We start from the raw sequence: 19,817 nt of genomic DNA, 5'->3' as shown, positions 1-19,817 counted from the left end.
GGGCCCTGCCACTCACTTCTGCTGGAATATTTAACTAACAGATGCTCTCTCTCTCTCTTTCCCTCTCCTCTCTCTGGCTAGGTGCATCGTAACACATGTGGCTGTGCAAGCACTGCACCTGTCACCTGATCTCACTTCTTATTATTAAAGTTTTCCTTCAGCTCAGTCTCTCGCTCTCTCTCTCTCTCTCATCCTCCCATCCACTTAAAAATGATATTGTTGGCCATGCTGGCAATTTCAACCGTTTCTAAGTGATTTTGTGGACATATAGTGCCTTTGGAAAGTATTCAGCTGTATTATAAAATTGATAATAATAATGTAATAAATCCTCATCAATCTACACACTATAGCCCATAATGACAAAGCAAAAACAGGGTTTTAGATATTTTTCTGAAAATCTAAATGAAATATCACATTTACATGTATATTCAGACCCTTTACTCAGCACTTCATTGAAGCACCTTTGGCAGAGATTACAGCATCAAGTCTTCTTGGATATGACGCTACAAGCTTGGCACAAGTGTATTTGGGGGAGTTTCTTCTATTATTCTCTGCAGATCCTCTCAAGCTCTGTCAGGTTGGATGGGGAGCGTTTCTGCACAGCTATATTCAGGTCTCTCCAGAGCTGTTCGATTGGGTTCAAACCTGGGCTCTGGCTCGGCCACTCAAGGACATTCAGAGACTTATCCCGAAGCCACTCCTGCGTTGTCTTGAATGTGTGCTTAGGGTCGTTGTCCTGTGGGAAGAACCTTCGTCCCAGTCTGAGGTCCTGAGCGCTCTGGAGCAGGTTTAAATCAAGGATCTCTCTGTACTTTGCTCCGTTCATCTTTGCCTCGATCCTGACTAATCTCCCAGTCCCTGCCGCTGAAAAACATCCCCACAGCATGATGCTGCCAACATCATGCTTCATAGGGATGGTGCTGCCAGGTTTCCTCCAGACGTGAATCTTGGCATTCAGGCCAAAGAGTTCTTTCTTGGTTAAATCAGACCAGAGAATCTTGTTTCTCAGGGTCCGAGAGTCTTTAGGTGCCTTTTGGCAAACTCCAAGCGGGCTGTCATGTGCCTTTTACTGAGGAGTGGCTTCAGTCTGGCCACTCTACCACAAGGGGCTGATTGGTGGAGTGCTACAGAGATGGTTATCCTTCTGGAAGGTTCTCCCATCTCCACAGAGGAACTCTGGAGCTCTGTCAGAGTGACTATCGGTTTCTTGGTCACCTCCCTGATCAAGGCCCTTCTCCACCAATTGCTCAGTTTGGCCAGGAAGAGTCTTGGTGGTTCCAAACTTCTTATATTTAAGAATGATGGAGGCCACTGTGTTCTTGGGGACCTTCAATTCTGCAGACATTTTTTGGTATCCTTCCCCATTACTGTGCCTCGACACAATCCTGTCTTAGAGCTCTAGGGACAATTCCTTCGACCTCATGGCTTTGTTTTTGCTCTGACATGCAATGTCAACTGAGGGACCTTTAGTAGACAGGTGTGTGCCTTTCCAAATCATGTCCAATCAATTGAATTTACCACAGGTGGACTCCAATGAAGTTGTAGAAATATTTCATGGATTATCAATGGAAACAATATGTACCCGAGCTCAATTTCGAGTCTCGTAGCAAAGAGTCTGAATAGTTATGCATATAAGATATTTCTGTTTGATTTTTTTTTATTTTAAATTTGCAAAAATTTCTAAAAACCTGTTTTCACTTGATCATTATGGGGTACTGTGTGTAGATTGCTGAGGATTTTTTAAAATCCATTTTAGAATAAGGCTGTAACAAAATGTGGAAAACGTTCAAGAGATCTGAATACTTTCCGAAGGCACTGTATGTCCCTTAATGTGTAATACATAGTTTTGACAGGTTATGAAACTAAATTGAACAGGTAAAACTGAAACTGAATATGCTCAGGTTTTGACAGTTTGAGTTTCCCTACACGTGGAAACAATACACTGTATGTGACATTAAATGTGGCCATTCAGATATCCTCACTGAACAAATTAACTGTTTAGGGGGTCCTTGTTTTCCATAGCACCTTTATTCAATGTCCAACCATTCCTGAGCAAATATTATAATTTTTTTCAATGTCCGTATACATACAACACTTCCACACCAACTTCTCATATCGTCTCGTAAATACCAAAGAGTATAAAAACACTATGTATGTTCAAGAAAACAACTGACACCAAAAGTAGTTGTCAAAAGCCATTACTCTATCATACTACTGTTATGAACCAAATATCTTGATTAATAATAAACACACATATAAACCCTTAGCTCCCATTAGTACTGTTCAGTTTGTGCTTTGGTCTTTTACATGATCTCCATTTCATTGGTGATATCATAATCACAGGTGCCCTTTGATGAGATAAATAATGCCAGGGGCTGACTCGGCAATAGTTGGGAATGGGAATAAACAAGGACACTTTCTGATCCGGAAGACAAAAGTTAAACTAAGCAATAGCAATACAGTGCCTTGCAAAAGTATCCATCCCCCTTAGCATTTTTCCAATTTTTTGCATTACAACCTGTCATTTAAATGGATTTTTATTTGGATTTCATGTAATAGACATGCACAAAATAGTCCAAATTGGTGAAGTAAAATGAAAAAAATGACTTGTTTAAAAACATTCTATTTTTTTTTGACTATACTATAAATAAGATCTGGTGCAACCAATTCCCTTCAGAAGTCACATAATTAGTGAAATAAAGTCCACCTGTGTGCTATCTAAGTGTCACATGATCTGTCACATATATGTTCTGAAAGGCCCCAGAGTCTGCAACACCACTAAGCAAGGGGGCACCAACAAGCAAGCGGCACCATGAAGACCAAGGAGCTCTCCAAACAGGTCAGGGACAAAGTTGTGGAGAAGTACAGATCAGGGTTGGGTTATAAAAATTATCAGAAACTTTGAACATCCCACGGAGCACCATTAAATACATTATTAAAAATGTTTACGAATATGGCACCACAACAAACCTGCCAAGAGAGGGTCACCCACCAAAGCTCACAGACCAGGCAAGGAGGGCATTAATCAGAGAGGCAACAAAGAGACCAAAGATAAGCCTGAAGGAGCTGCAAAGATCCACAGTGGAGATTGGAGTATCTGTCCATAGGACCACTTTAAGCCGTACACTCCACAGAGCTGGGCTTTACGGAAGAGTGGCCAGAAAAAAGCCATTGCTTGTTCGCCAATAGGCATGTGGAAGACTCCCCAAACACATGGAAGAAGGTGCTCTGGACAGATGAGACTAAAATTGAGCTTTTTGGCCATCAAGAAAAACGCTATGTCTGGAGCAAACACCTCTCATCACCGTGAGAACACCACCACAGTGAAGCATGGTGGTGGCAGCATCCATGCTGCAGGTATGTTTTTCATCTCCAGGGACTGGGAAACTGGTCAGAATTGAAGGAATGATGGATGGTGCTAAATACAGGGAAATTATTGAGGAAACTCTGTTTCAGTCTTCCAGAGATTTGAGCAGGACAATGACCCTAAGCATACCGCTAAAGAAACACTTGAGTGTTTTAAGGGGAAACATTTAAATGTCTTGGAATGGCCTAGTCAAAGCCCAGACCTCAATCCAATCTGTGGTATGACTTAAAGATTGCTGTACACCAGCGGAACCCATCCCACTAGAAGGAGCTAGAGCAGTTTTGCCTTGAAGAATGGGCAACAAAAATCCCAGTGGCTAGATGTGCCAAGCTTAGAGACATACCCCAAGAGACTTGCAGCTGTAATTGCTGCAAAAGGTGGCTCTACAAAGTATTGACTTTGAATTGTTATGCACATTTTCAAGTTTTCTTCTTTTTTTTCACAATACATTTTTTTGTGCATCTTCAAAGTGGTAGGCATGTTGTGTAAATCAAATGATACAACCCCCCCAAAAATACATTTTAATTCCAGGTAGTAAGGCAACAAAATAGGACAAATGCCAAGGGGGGGTGAATACTTTCGCAAGCAACTGTACATGCTTTTCCTCCCTCATATACAGACTGCTTTTATAAAAGTGCATGTTAATGAATACATGGAAATATTAATTGTTGTTTAAAGTATTATATTCTCTTCAATCTGAAGTAGTATACATTTGGAATGTTGTTGTCTTTCTGCTGTGGTTAGCAACAGTTTATCTCCAGGGGGTGGGGTCAGTAACAGCATGAGAAAGGCTGCAGCAGGATGGAGTTGGGTTGACCTCAATGACGAACTCTTTGTGACCCCCTGTGTTACCACTTGCCAGGGATGGGCACCCCGCACTCATACCATCCTCCGAAGAGATGTGGCGTACGCCGGCCGATAGGTCCAAAGTTCACTGGCTCCTGCCTGTATGAGCGATAGTAACCTGCACAGGGGCAGACAGGACAAATTATTATAATGCATTATGAATGGACGTACCACAACATTTATAATGCTTCGTTAGATGATACTGACTGTTTCTAGAGCATGGATATTGAGGTTGTATATAATCAAGACTCTGGAACGTAATCTGTGAGAATATTTATTTAATGAATACTATGAAAACAATCCTACAAAAGGCTGTAGGCGAGTGATGAATTCTGGAAGTTTGATTATTATATATTTTTTTACCTTGTGCTGTTGGCAGATGCATTGAGAGGTTGGGGGAGCCTGTCCTCCCATCTAGGTAAGAGTCTACAAACTGGCAGTGGTCCTCCCCATGACCGAATGTGTCTGCTATACTGTAGAATGTTTCTGGAGGGCGAGAAAGAGCAGTCAAAGCTTAATAACAGAACACACTCTCAAACAATATTCTATTAAGTAATGAGGCAGAGCCTGGTCGGCTACCACATATTCCCAAAAATGATAAAACACAACATGTAGAAGAGAAAGAGGGAGAGAAGGTGTGATTAAGAGAAATGTAGAGAGAGGGAGAGAGAGAGAGCGCAAAATGGGTGTTAGTGAAGGAAGGGAAAGCAGAATGCGGAGAGACGGTGGTTAAGAGATTATTAATAGAAAGAGGAATATCAGGAGTAATCGTAAAGCTACTTCAATTGAGAAAAGACTTGAACTGAGAGAGAAAGAGAGTATACTGAACAAAAATATAAGCACAACATGAAACAATTTCAAAGATTTTTACTGAGTTACAGTTCATATAAGGAAATCAGTCCATTTAAATCAATGGATTAGGCCCTAATCTATGGATTTCACCTGACTGGGAATACAGATATGCATCTGTTGGCCACAGATACCTTAAAAAAGGTAGGGGCATGGATCAGAAAACCAGTCAGTATCTGGTGTGACCACCATTTGCGTCATTCAGCGCGACACATCTCCTTCGCATAGAGTTGATCAGGCTATTGGTTGACCTGTTGAATGTTGTCCTACTATTCTTCAATAGATGTGCGAAGTTGCTGGATATTGGTGGGAACTGGAACACGCTGACCAACATGTCGATCCAGAGCATCCCAAACATGCTCAATTGGTGACATGTTTGGTGTGTATGCAGGCCATGGAAGAACTGGGACATGTTCAGCTTACAGGAATTGTGTACAGATCCTTGCGACATGGGGCCGTCCATTATCATGCTGAAGCATGAGGTGTTGGCGGCGGATGAATGGCACAACAACGGGCCTCAGGATCTTGCCACGGTATATCTGTGCATTCAAATTGCTATCGATAAAATGCAATTGTGTTCATAGCTTATGCCTGACCATACCATAACCCCACCGCCACAAAGGGACACTCTGTTCACAACGCTGACATCAGCAAACACTTGCCCACATGACGCCATACACGATTGTGAGGCTGGATGGAAGTACTGCCATATTCTCTAAAACAACGTTAGAGAAGGTTAATGGTAGAGAAATGAACAATTAATTCTCTGGCAACAGCTCTGGTGGACATTTCTGCACATTTTAGAGTGGCCTTTTATTGTCCTTCAGCACAAGGTGCACCTATGTAATGATCGTGCTGTTTAATCGATATGCCACACTTGTCAGGTGGATGGAGTATCTTGGCAAAGGAGAAATGCTCACTAACAGGGATGTAGAGAAATAAGCTTTTGTGCGTATGGAACATTTCTGGGATCTCTTATTTCAGCTCATGAACCATGGGACCAAAACTTTACATGCTGCGTATTATTTTTATTCTGTGTTGATAAAGGAAGAGAGGAGAGGGGGAAGTTACAGCAGTAGTACCTTTCAGCCCATCTCCCATGAAGATCTTGTATCTCAGTGAGTTGCAGAGGACCACACCTACAAACTTTCTGTACCATGTCCTCTTGACGTACTGGCTGCCCTTACAGGCACTGTGCTGGGGGTTGTATCGGAAGGAAAAGGGGATCCAGATAGGCTCTCCACCTGTGGGGGAGGGGGGGAATTAACAGGAGACTGTCCTGTGTAGCTAATTTGGTAAGGCCGTGGCTCTAGCAAGGCCAGGGTTGTGGGTTTGATCTCTTTTGAGGTCACATATACTAACATCTATGCATTCACTTTACAGAAATTCACGGGATAAAAGTGGCATATATTACAATACTACAAAACGGTTGAGGTTAAGCGTTCAGCATATCTTTAATGACAGTTCCTCTATCTGACAGAGTGCTTGACAATGCTACACTCACAAAGCTAGTCATTAGTACCTACACTCAACCTGTCAGTTCTCACAAAGCTAGTCATGACTAACTACACTCAACTCCTTTACAACCTCTTTACTGACAGTGCACACTATGCCAGTCTCTCCTATTCAGATACACAGTAAATCACCTCCACTCATTGTGCATAGCACCTGGGGGAGGGGGAAGGGGAAGGGGAAGGGTGAGAGAGGGTTGAGGAGGGAACCAGTGCCTGTCCCCTTGTCCCTCCTCTTTGAAATACCTGACTGACTCTCTCAATTAAAAACAATGAATACCAAAACTCTACTTTGACATCGTTTCACCACTATGGCTGTCTGCCAAGTCCAGTAAATGTAAGTGTAGTTGTATGCAACCGTATGTATGTCTCTCCACAGACTGTTAACTCCTCACAAGCTCACTCCAGCTGTCATTTTGGGTTTCTTCAAATGATCTGAAGCAATGTTGGTCTGGACTAGAGTTTAAGCCAACAAGTTTTGTCAATAATGTCAGAGTAATATATGAGAACTATCGATACCACTCACCAGGTGGTCGTTCAATAAGAAGAGGGTCGTCTGAAAAAGATTTTAAAAATGTGTTTAAATGAGAGACATGAACTGGGACTGAATTTATACATCAACTAAAAACGGGAGGATACAGACAACTCAGGTAGATGTGGCCTTATAGCGCAGGCACAAAGTAAAACTGACCCTAGTAACCTGACCTAATACTCATACAGACCTGACTCAGTGACATAGGTGATTGTATCGCTGACCGGTCCCAGCCCAAAGACATTCTTCGCCTGCACTTTGAAGTAGTACCTGAGGTAAAATAAGACAAAACAGAGTGTGTGTATAGTCATTAATCTAGGAGTTAAAGAGTCATTTAGACAGGACTCTGTTGCCACATGAAAGGTATTTATACTCTAATGACTAGAACAGATGTCCGGAAGGGAGGCAGCACTCGTAGAATTAAGAGAAGACTGTTTTTTATGTTGTTAAGAATCTAAAGTGAGCAGAACGCAATAAAATGGTAATTTGGCATGTATTGAATGTGATAAAGGGAGTGACAGAAGGAGGGAGAGAGAAGGAAAGAATGAAGGGGAATGGAGTAGATTGAAAGTGGGGGAGTGAGGGAGAGAGGTACTGTATGGTTTGGGAGGGAAGGGAAGGGAGGGAGGGAGGGAGGGAGGGAGGGAGGGAGGGAGGGAGGGAGGGAGGGAGGGAGGGAGGGAGGGAGGGAGGGAGGGAGGGAGGGAGGGAGGGAGGGAGCAATTTCTCACTGAGAGCTTTTCTATATGACACAATGTCCCTCCTGACTGAGCTCTGCCCTTACAAAAAAACGACATGTCAATTTTTCAGTTTCAAATTTTAAAATCACATTTGATCAAGTTAAATGTTTTAACATGTGAAACTGCAAAACATTTTTTTTTTACGTGATTTATTTTCACATGCAAACTTGCAATTCCACATCTGAAAATGAAAATAAAATGTGGAGTTTCACATGTAAGAAAACTTTCACATGCGAAAATACATTTTTCACATATTGAATTGCAAGTTCACATGTGGGGTTGAAATAATGTTATTCTCCCCACATGTGAAAGATGGTGTTAACATGGTGTTAGCAGTAGCAATGTTTCCCTTGGTGGAACTAAAGTGACCACAACTAAAAAGCCCAAATGCAGGACCAGGGAATGATTTTATGGGACATTCGCAGAAGTGTGGACAGCTAACATTTTTGGGGGGACAGGTTAATGAATCACATTCAAATGGCGACATAGTTCTGCTGTATGAAGGTCACTGCCTGTTAAAGGGGAAATTCAATTCTAAATCAATTTTTGGATTTATAAATATACATGTACCCATTGATCCTTGAAGAATATAACGTATTTTTCATCATTACATTAGTTTAACTTTTTTTATCCCACCAGAACCCAGAATATAACCTTGCTTTAATAATGGAAGAACACTTTGTTAATGTTTCAATTAAACTTATTCGGGATTGGTGTCCCCTAACGTAGGCTAACGATTAGCATAAGGTTATAAGTAACAAGAACATTTCCCAGGACATAGACATATCTGATATTGGCAGAAAGCTTAAATTCTTGTTAATCTAACTGCACTGTCCAATTCACCGTAGCTATTACAGTGAAAGAATACCATGCTATTGCTTAAGGAGAGTGCACCATTTTGAAAATGAAAAGTTATTAATAAACAAAATCGGAACATTTGGGCAGTCTTGATACATTTTGAACAGAAAACCAATGATTAATTGGATCAGTCTAAAACTTTGCATATACACTGCTACCATCTAGTGGACAAACCCTAAATTGCACCTGGGCTGGAATAACACATAAAGGCCTTTCTCTTGCATTTCAAAAATGATGGTATGAAAAAATACAAAAGTACGGTTGTTTTTTTCTTTTTATTATCTTTTACCAGATACTATTGAGGTTGGAAGTTTACATACACTTAGGTTGGTGTCATTACAACTCGTTTTTCAACCACTCCACAAATTTCTTGTTGACAAACTATAGTTTTGCAAGTCGGTTTGGACATCTACTTTGTGCATGACAAAGAGTCATTTTCCAACAATTGTTTACAGACAGATTATTTCACTTATGAACCACTGGAATTGTAATACAGTGAATTATAAGTTTACATACACTATGTTGACTGTGCCTTTAAACAGATTGGAAAATTCCAGAAAATTATATCATGGCTTTAGAAGCTTCTGATAGACTCTAATGATGTCAATTAGCCTATTGGAGGTGTACCTGTGGATGTATTTCAAGGCCTACCTTCAAACCCAGTGCCTCTTTGCTTGACAGCATGGGAAAATCAAAAGAAATCAGTCAAGACCTCAGAAAACAAATTGTAGACCTCCACAAGTCTGGTTCATCCTTGGGAGCAATTTCCAAACACCTGAAGGTATCACGTTCATCTGTACAAACAATAGTACGCAAATATAAACACCATGGGACCATGCAACCGTCATACCGCAAAGGAAGGAGATGCGTTCTGTCTCCTAGAGATTAATGTACTTTGGTGGGAAAAGTGCAAATTAATCCCAGAACAATAGCAAAGGACCTTGTGAAGATGCTGGAGGAAACAGGTACAAAAGTATCTATATCCACAGTAAAATGAGTCCTATATCGATATAACCTGAAAGGCCCTCAGCAAGGTAGAAGCCCCTGCTCCAAAACCGGCATAGAAAGCCAGACTACGGTTTGCAACTGCACATGGGGACAAGGATCATACTTTTTGCAGAAATGTCCTCTGGTCTGATGAAAAAAAATAGCACTGTTTGGCCATAATGACCATTGTTATGTTTAGAGGAAAAATAGGGAGGCTTGCAAGCCGAAGAACACCATCCCAACCATGAAGCACAGGGGTGGCAGCATCATGTTGTGGGGGTGCTTTACTGCAGGAGGGACTGGTGCACTTCACAAAATAGATGGCACCATAAGAAAGGAAATTAATGTGGATATATTGAAGCAACATCTCATGACATCAGTCAGGAAGATAAAGCTTGGTCGCAAATGGGTCTTCCAAATGGACAAAGACTCCAAGCATACTTCCAAAGTTGGGTCAAAATGACAACAAAGTCAAGGTATTGAAGTGGCCATCACAAAGCCCTGAACTCAACCCTATAGAAAAATTGTGGGCAGAACTTAAAAAGTGTCAGGCCTACAAACCTGACCCAGTTACACCAGCTCTGTCAGGAGGAATGGGTCAAAATTCACCCACCTTATTGTGGGAAGCTTGTGGAAGGCTACCCGAAACGTCTGACCCAAGTTAAACAATTTAAAGGCAATGCTACCGAATACTAATTAAGTGTATGTTAACTTGTGACCCACTGGGAATGTGATGAAAGAAATACAAGCTGAAATAAATAATTCTCTCTTCTATTATTCTGACATTTCACATTCTTAAAATAAACTGGTGATCCTAACTGACCTAAGACCGGGAATTTCTACTAGGATTAAATGTCAGGAATTGTGAAAAACTGAGTTGAAATGTATTTGGCTAAGGTGTATGTAAACTTCTGACTTCCATTGTATATTGTGTTATAATCTCCTACATTGCTTTCACATTTCCACAATCTTCAAAGTGTTTCCTTTCAAATGGTACCAAGAAAATGCATATCCTACAGGCAGTTAGATTTGGGTATGTCATTTTTGGCAAAAATTGAAAATAAGGGGTGGATCCGCTTGAAACACCTTTAATGGAGGAATGGTGTTATTTAATATATGGTGCAATCCTCTAGTGAGTGAGTTACTTTGTGCCATTAATATCAAGCAAAACCTCTAAAGTTGAGAACAAAATGAATAGTATTTCAAAGAGAAAAACCCCAAAGTATTGGTAGCAAAACCAAATATTTTATGAAAATCATTCTGAAATCGAAGAACACATTTTCCCTATCTTTGGTTTTGTTACCCTGGCCTTTGTTTTCACTGCCTTTTTTTCCAGTTGCAAGGTTTGACACATTCATTCTTGCAACATGGAAACCTGCATCCCACTGCTGGTACCTCTGAAGTTAAGCAGGCTCAGTCCCTGGATGGGAGACCAGATATAGCTGGAAGTTGTGAAGAACAAAATGCAATGTGGGGAATTTTTCTTTTCACATGAGGGAAAAACACATACAAAAATAAATACAAATTCACGTGATCTGTTCACGCGTGTCCGGAAACCACATGTTTTTTTCAAGCATGTCTGGAAACCACATGTTTTTTTCAAGCAGTTTTTAAATATTTTGGGGTTTGTAAGGGTGAGGTCACTTCACTTTAGTCTCAGTGTGTTTTAAATACATATTGTACAGGGGAGGAATTATTTAGTACCCTCATATTCAAAACAACACCGTGAGATGAGGTTTTGCAATCTGTCCATATAGTTGACAATGTGTGTCTTTGTGTGTTCTCCCCCTGCTGTAGGGTTACATACAGTAATTTCACAGTCCGCTAATTTCCACCCAAACCCTTAACAACGTAAAGTCTGCCGGTCTGGATCCAATTACTGGAGCCATGTGGAAACTGACCAAAATATCAGAAAAGGAGGCAGAAAAAGGGAAGAGTGAAAATCACAGAGAGAGGCAGAAAGAGAGAGAAAGAGAGAAATGTTCTCATATACAGTCCCGGCCAAAAGTTTGGGCACACCTACTCATTCAAGGGTTGTTCTTTATTTTTACTATTTTCTACATTGTAGATCACAACTATGAAATAACACATATGGAATCATGTACTAACCAAAATATATTTTATGTTTTAAATTCTTCAAAGTAGCCACCCTTTGCCTTGATGACAGCTTTGCACACTCTTGGCTTTCCCTCAACCAGCTTCATTTGGAATGCTTTTCCAATAGTCTTGAAGGAGTTCCCACATATTCTGAGCACTTTTTGGCTGCTTTTCCTTCACTCTGCGGTCCAACTCATTCCAAACCATCTCAATTGGGTTGAGATCTGGTGATTGTGGAGGCCAGGTCATCTGATGCAGCAGTCCACCACTCTCCTTCTTGATCAAATAACCCTTACACAAGCGCAAACCAGATGGGATGGCGTATCACTGCAGAATGCTGTGGTAGCCATGATGGTTAAGTGTGCCTTGAATTCTAAATAAATCACAGACAGTGTCACCAGCAAAGCACCCCCACACCATCACACCTCCTCCTCCATGCTTCACGGTGGGAACCACGCATGTGGAGATCATCTGTTCACCTACTCTGCATCTCACAAAGACACAGGAGTTGGAACCAAAAATCTCAAATTTTGGCTCATCAGACCAAAGGACAGATTTCCACCAGTCTAAAGTCCATTGCTCATGTTTCTTGGGCCAAGCCAGTCTCTTCTTCTTATTTGTGTCCTTTAGTAGTGGTTACTTTGCAACAATTTGATCATGAAGGTCTGATTCACGCAGTCTCTGAACAGTTGATGTTGAGATGCGTCTGTTACTTGAACTCTGTGACGCATTTATTTGGGTTGCTATCAAAGGTCCTGTAATTTTTTATCCTATGCAGCAGAGGTAACTCTAGGTCTTCCTTTCCTGTGGCGGTCCTCATGAGAGCCAGTTTCATCATAGCACTTGATGGTTTTTGAGACTGCACTTCCAGAAACTTTAAAAGTTCTTGAAACTTTCCGGATTGACTTGACCTTCATGTCTTGAAGTAATGATGGACTGTCATTTCTCTTTGCTTATTTGAGCTGTTCTTGCCATAATATGGACTTGGTATTTTACCTAATAGGGCTTTCTTCGTATACCACCCCTACCTTGTCACAACACAACTGATTGGCTCAAACGCATTAAGAATGAAAGAAATACCACAAATTAACTTTCACTAAGGAACACATGATAATTGAAATGCATTCCAGGTGACTACCTCATGAAGCTGGTTGAGAGAATGCAAAGAGTGTGCAAAGCTGTCATCAAGGCAAAGGGTGGCTACTTTGAAGAATCTCAAATACAAAACATTTGTTGAATTGTTTAACAATTCAACTACATGATTCCATATGTGTTATTTTATAGTTTTGATGTCTTCACTATTATTCTACAATGTAGAAAGTGTGGACTAATGACAAAATATTGTTTTTTTGTGAATTATTCATGCGCGTGTGCGTGTGCTCATGCGCGTGTGCACGTGTGTGTATGTGGAGACGAGGGGTAGTGTTGTTGCAGTGCAGAGAGACTGAAACGTATACATGCCTTGAGATGGATCCTTACAGACAGCCACACCCAGACTCAGGTGAACCTTTCATGAACAATTATAAACTGTCAATCACTCTATCCGCTTTTCGTACACAAAGTTTTTACTCATGAATGTACACACACGCACAAGTCATATGCAGTCATGCACAAACAGCCAGACACACAAACCTCAGAGCAAGAGCAAATGCATGCACAGTAGGCTTCTACATTCCAAAGTTATGTATTTAGGAACATCTGTCTGTGTGTGTCCCCGCAGTGACAGTGGATGAGTGTTTAAGCGAGTGTGTGTGATGTTCGTGGGACAGTTCATCAAGTGTGAGATTGTGTGTGTGTGTGCGACAGTAACAAAGTGTGCTGATTTGTGTAGGCCTACATATGTGCATGGCTAACACCTGAGCGTGAACCGTTGGCTCAGGTCTGAATCGTTGACTTGGGTCTGGCACCATGGAGGGAAAGCTTTATGGCTACTTGGAAGAGCTAACAAACGCACACCACCCCCTGCCAGACCCTGTGTCTCCCTTAGACACCCTGCTCTGTTTAACACCCAGAGCTGTGTGTGTGTGTGCATTTGCGTGTCTTCCTGTTACAGAGCTGTCAGGTTTCCTGCTCGTGATTCATCGACACACCTGCTCTGCATTAAGTTTCCACTTTCTACAATGTAGAAAATAGTAAAAATAAAGAAAAACCCTTGAATGAGTAGGTGTATCCAAACTTTTAGCTGGTACATCATGTTTTCAGGATGATTTAAACGTGTTTTCAAACCTGCCTCTACCCAGTTAGCTCTGATTTACATCACTCTGAGGGCTTCTTAATAACTTACTGTATATATGCATTACAATACCACACAGTGCTGGTCTCTGACTGGGGCTGACATCACACACACATGCATAGAATTACACACACAGAGACAGATACAGTGAACACATGTTATGTGTCTAACATCACTGAGACCTACCGGGAACAATAATCATATAAACGCACATTCCAATACCCTATAGGTTGGCCCAAAAAATTGCCAAACATTCCAGCCACCCCAAGCCATATACGGGTTCGCTTTGCTACCGTCTGGCCAATGGTACCGGAGCATCGGCTCTTGGACCAACAGGCATTGAGACAGCTTCTACCCCCAAGCCATAAGACTGATAAATAGCCAGACTGCTGAATAGTGAATTAATGGTACAATTCCTGACATTTAATCCTAGTAAAAATCACCTTATTTTAAGACAGATTATTGGTATAACTGAGGCAAGTCTGTAGGCCTCCTTGCTCTCAAACGCTTTTTCAGTTCTGCCTACAAATTTTCCATAGGATTGAGGTCAAGGCCAATACCTTGACTTTATTGTCCTTAAGCCATTTTGCCACAACTTTGGAAGTATGCTTGGGGTCATTGTCCATTTGGAAGACCCATTTGCGACCAAGCTTTAACTGATGTCTTGAGATGTTGCTTTAATATATCAACACAGGAGCACGTGATGCCGCGGAGCTGAGCAGACGTTGACAAACCGAGCTCTTCAAAGTTATTCTATTTTTACCTAAATAACAACGTTGAAACTTCGATGACCATAGGTTTATTCAGAATGTCTTCCTTCAGGTCGCTCAAGCACCACCAGGATGGCTACTGGTTGGAGGAGATTTAAATTTTTGCTTAGATACAGTTCTTGATAGGTCTTCTGATAAACCCTCACTTCTTACCAAAGCCGGCAAGCTCACCATGTCATTCATGAAAGATCTCAATTTACTAGACATCTGGAGAAAGTTGCACCCACAGGATAGGGACTACTCTTTTTATTCACACCCACACAAGACACACACGCATAGATAACTTTTTACTTTCGACACAACTGTTCCATAGAGTGTTAGATGTCGAGTATCTCCCCAGATTGCTTAGTGACCATTCTCCTCTGGTATTATCAATCTCCATTCCTACCAAGGTAAATGGAGCATATAGATGTAGACTAAATTCTACACTCCTAAAGCAACCTGAATTTTGTGCATTCATCAAAAAGCAGATCAATATTTGTACTTTGACAAACAAACCCTCCGCCCCTGACAGCTTCATTCTTTGGGACACATTGAAGGCCTATCTGAGGGGACAGATTATTTCCTATACTAAAGGGCTGAAGAGAAAACACGGTGCGGAACTGAGTGCCCTTGAATCTGAAATCTCAGAGCTAGAGAAAACCTACCAAAGAGGCCCGACTAAAAATCTATACAGGCTTTTCGTAAATTAAAAACTTAAAATATAATATTCTGAACACATATCAAACTGAGAGAGCCATCACTAAATCCAAACAGCGTTATTACGAGCTTGGAGAGAAAGCTCACAAAGTATTGGCATGGCAACTGAAAGCAGAGGAAAGTAAGAGGACAATTAATGCCATAGAAACTCTTACTAATGAGATATATTTCGACCCTACTGAAATTAATAATACTTTTAAGAAATACTATGAAGACCTCTACACTTCCCAATCAAGCGATGATCTATCAGAGATCAACTCCTTTCTCTCCTCTCTCAACCTCCAATGCCTGTCAGGGGAAGACAGCGAGCGCCTGAGTGAACACTTCAGTTCCTGAATTGTTGGAGGCCCTTAAATCCTTACCTTCTAATAAATCTCCCGGGGAGGATGGCTTCCCTCCAGAGTTCTATAAAGAATTTAGGGAGCTGTTGGTCCCCTACCTTATGGAGGTACTTAAAAAAGCCAGAAGAGACAACTGCTTTCAAGAGTCCTTCTCTCAAGCAGTGATTATTGTAATCCACAAGAAAGGGAAAAACCCGCTAAAGTGTGCCTCCTATAGACCAATCTCTCTCCTTAACACAGATTGTAAACTGGTCACCAAGATGCTATCTAAGAGACTGGAGTCATGTCTTCCCCTGTTGGTCAACCCAGATCAGACTGGCTTCATAATTAATAGATTGTCCTCCAATAATCTCAGAAGGTTCTTTGATATAATTCACCTTGCTAACAAAAAACAAAATACCTAGTGTCGCAGTCTCCCTCGACGCTGAAAAGGCCTTTGATAGGGTTGAATGGCCATACCTCTTTCGCGTCTTGGAATAGTTCGTTTTAGGTACTGTGTTTGTAAAGTTGATAAAATCACTCTACAAATCTCCTAAAACTAGGATTGCTACCAATGGGATTACTTCCTCCTCTTTCTCTCTTTATAGGGGGAACAGACAAGGTTGCCCAATTAGCCCCCACCTCTTTGCCCTCGCCATCTAACCTTTGGCTGAGGCTATTAGAACGTGCCCTGACATACATGGCTTTGAGGTGGGCCCCCATACCCATAAATTATCACTCTTTGAGGACGACTTTATCTTATTTCTAATAACCCAGAACACTCCCTCTCTCACTTGCAGATCCTACTACAGTGTTATAGTTCTTTCTCTGGATATAAGGTCAATTCTGAAAAGCGAAATCTTAACGTTGTCTGTCTTTGACCATCATACCGTCAAGCACAAGTTTCCTTTTAGATGGTCGCCTATGGGCTTCACATATTTGGGCATAATGGTGGATGGTAATCTAAACAACCTCTATAAACTCAATCTGGCCAGTTTGTTGCAAAGGGTGGAGGTTGACCTTTGTAAATGGATGGACTTACCTCTCACTCTACTGGGTAGAATCAATGTAATTAAAATGAATGTCCTGCCCAGATTTCTATATCTGTTTCAATCTCTCCCTATCCCTGTTCCCGTAGCATTTTTTTCCTCTCTCGACAAGCTGACCAGACGGTTTATCTGGCACGGCAAATCCCCTAGGGTTGGCCTGGATAAACTGACCCTTGATTACAGTCAAGGGGGCTTAAACCTCCCCAATTTTAGAATGTACTACTGGGCTGCACAGTCTAGGTTTCTGGCTCAGAGGTTTGACAATGGTACCTCTCCCTCATGGTTGAACATTGAAAAGCTTGAGGTAAATGATGACACTGGGGCATAATTGTTTTACAAATGGGACGGAAAATCTATAAAAACCATCACAGACAACCCTTTAATCATACATTATGTCCTGGCATGGTGCAAACTGCATGAGCTGTTCAGACGAGAGGGATTCCTTTCCCCTAAAACCCCTTTATGGAACAATAGATTGATCCCTATGTTTTTCCAGAATAGTAACTTTAGACCATGGTCTGATAAGGGGATCACTCTTCTGGAACATTGTTACGAGGAGGGAGTTCTTATGTATTTTGATCAGCTGAAACAGAAATACCACTTGCCTAACAGGGACTTCTTTAGCTACCTACAACTACGAAACTTTATTAGAGTGACTCTCAAGGGACAATGGAACCTACCTAAGATGTCACCTATTGAACAACTCTGCCACGCAGACCAACCACAGTTCAAGACCATTTCCCGTGTATACGATGCTCTTATGTCAGGACTAACACTGCCTGGGCTAGATAAACCCCGACTTAGATGAGAAAAAGATCTGGGTATTGATCTTGATGAGGATCTATGGAGTGACCTATCCAGTTTAATTTCCTCCATCAGCTCTATATCACCCCATCTAGACTGCACAAGTTCAACCCAGATATCTCCTCCCTATGTTTTAGATGTGGCTCAGATGAAGGAACATTCCTCCATTCCACTTGGCAGTGTTCAAAACTACACGGTTTCTGGCAGGGGGTATGCGATACCATATCCTCAATTCACGGGTTGCATTCCCTTTAGACCCGGAGGTCTGTCTACTGGGTAACTTTACTAACACCAATCTTAGGCAAAGCCATACTATAAAGCTAACAGAAATATTGCTAGCGATTGCCAAGAAATGTATTGCCTTGAAATGGAAATTGGATTCCTCCATGTCAGTTGCAATGTGGCTATCGGAAGTTAATAGTTGTATCCCTTTGGAGAAAATCACTTACTGTTTGAGGAATAAGTTAAAGACATTTTAGATCATTTGGCAACCTTTTATTGACTATATGGAGAATCTCCCCCCACATCTCATTGATTGAATCTATATATGATCCTCACATAATGTTTCACACGTAATGTATAATATGTAGCCTATGGCAGGTAATCCAATGTCTCGTTATTATTTTTTTCTTATTGTATGTTTGTATATATAATTATAATTATTTTGTTGTTACGCTCGTCTGTTACTGTCACTTTGTCCTATCGTTGTCTAATATCTTTTCACTTTTGTTTTGAATGTTCTTAATTGGAAAATGCAAAAATAAAATATTCCAAAAATATATATATATCAACACAATTTTCCTCCTCATGATGCCATCTAGTCTGTGAAGTGCACCAGTCCCTCCTGCAGCAAAGCACCCTGGCAACATGATGCTGCCACAGTTGGGATGGTGTTCTTCGGCTTGCAAGCTTCCCCCTTTTTCCTCCAAACATAACGATGGTCATTATGGCCAAACAGTTCTATTTTTGTTTCATCAGACCAGAGGACATTTCTCCAAAAAGTATGATCCTTGTCCCCATGTGCAGTTGCAAACTGTAGTCTGGCTTTTTTATGGTGGCTTTGGATTTTCTTCCTTGCTGAGTGGCCTTTCAGGTTATGTCGATGTAGGATTCGTTTTACTGTGGATATAGATACTTTTGTACCTGTTTCCCCCAGCATCTTCACAAGGCCCTTTGCTGTTGTTCTGGGATTGATTTGCACTTTTCGCACTAAAGTACGTTCAACTCTAGGAGACAGAACGCGTCTCCTTCCTGAGTGGTATGATGGCTGCGTGGTCCCATGGTGTTTATACTTGTGTATTATTGTTTGTACAGATGAACGTGGTACCTTCAGGCATTTGGAAATTGCTCCAAGGATGAACCAGACTTGTGGAGGTCTACCTTTTTTTCTGAGGTCTTGACTGATTTCTTTTGATTTTCCCATGCTGTCAAGCAAAGAGGCACTGAGTTTGAAGGTAGGCCTTGAAATACATCCACAGGTACACCTTCAATTGACTCAAAGTATGTCAATTAGACTCTCAGAAGCTTCTAAAGCCATGATATAATTTTCTGGAATTTTACAATCTGATTAGAGGCACAGTCAACGTAGTGTATGTAAACTTGTGAACTACTGGAATTGTGAATTATAAGTCTGTAAACAATTATTGGAAAAATTGCTTGTGTCATGCACAAAGTAGATGTCCAAACCGACTTGCCAAAACTATAGTTTGTTAACAAGAAATTTGTGGAGTGGTTGAATAATGAGTGTTAATGACTCCAACCAGTGTATGTAAACTTCCGACTTCCAACTGTACAGACCATATACACACACTACATTGTCACTCCCACACAAAACCCTCCCACATTCAGAAACACTACAAACACACACACACACACACACACGCGCACACACACACACACACACACACACACACACACACACACACACACACACACACACACACACACACACACACACACACACACACACACACACACACACACACACGCACACACGCACACACACACACACACAATACAAATGGCAATGGTGATCGTGTTGTTTAAGGACAATACATTTTTTTATGAGCATGGCCTTATTTCTATTACACATTTTATGCACTGCAGTGCTAGCTAGCTGTAACTTATGCTTATGCTTACTACATTCATTCTCTGA

General features: G+C 41.2%; 1 protein-coding gene across 1 annotated transcript in view; it reads right to left on the bottom strand.

Annotated features, from left to right (window-relative positions):
- Window positions 1-2,009: 2,009 nt before the first annotated feature.
- The window catches only part of LOC109900395 (fibronectin type III domain-containing protein 1), a 79,435-nt gene continuing 61,627 nt past the window's right edge, over window positions 2,010-19,817 (bottom strand). Inside the window, exons 19-23 of the mRNA XM_031836682.1 lie at window positions 7,296-7,375; window positions 7,100-7,129; window positions 6,145-6,306; window positions 4,577-4,699; window positions 2,010-4,331 (exon numbers count right to left, since the gene is read on the bottom strand). Of these exons, the coding sequence (XP_031692542.1) occupies window positions 4,216-4,331; window positions 4,577-4,699; window positions 6,145-6,306; window positions 7,100-7,129; window positions 7,296-7,375 (511 nt within the window). The 3' untranslated portion in view covers window positions 2,010-4,215. The remainder of the gene's footprint in view (window positions 4,332-4,576; window positions 4,700-6,144; window positions 6,307-7,099; window positions 7,130-7,295; window positions 7,376-19,817) is intronic.

The sequence above is a fragment of the Oncorhynchus kisutch genome, linkage group LG12, assembly GCF_002021735.2.
Source record: "Oncorhynchus kisutch isolate 150728-3 linkage group LG12, Okis_V2, whole genome shotgun sequence".
Classification (NCBI taxonomy): domain Eukaryota; kingdom Metazoa; phylum Chordata; class Actinopteri; order Salmoniformes; family Salmonidae; genus Oncorhynchus; species Oncorhynchus kisutch.
This window is presented reverse-complemented; position numbering and strand designations above follow the sequence as displayed.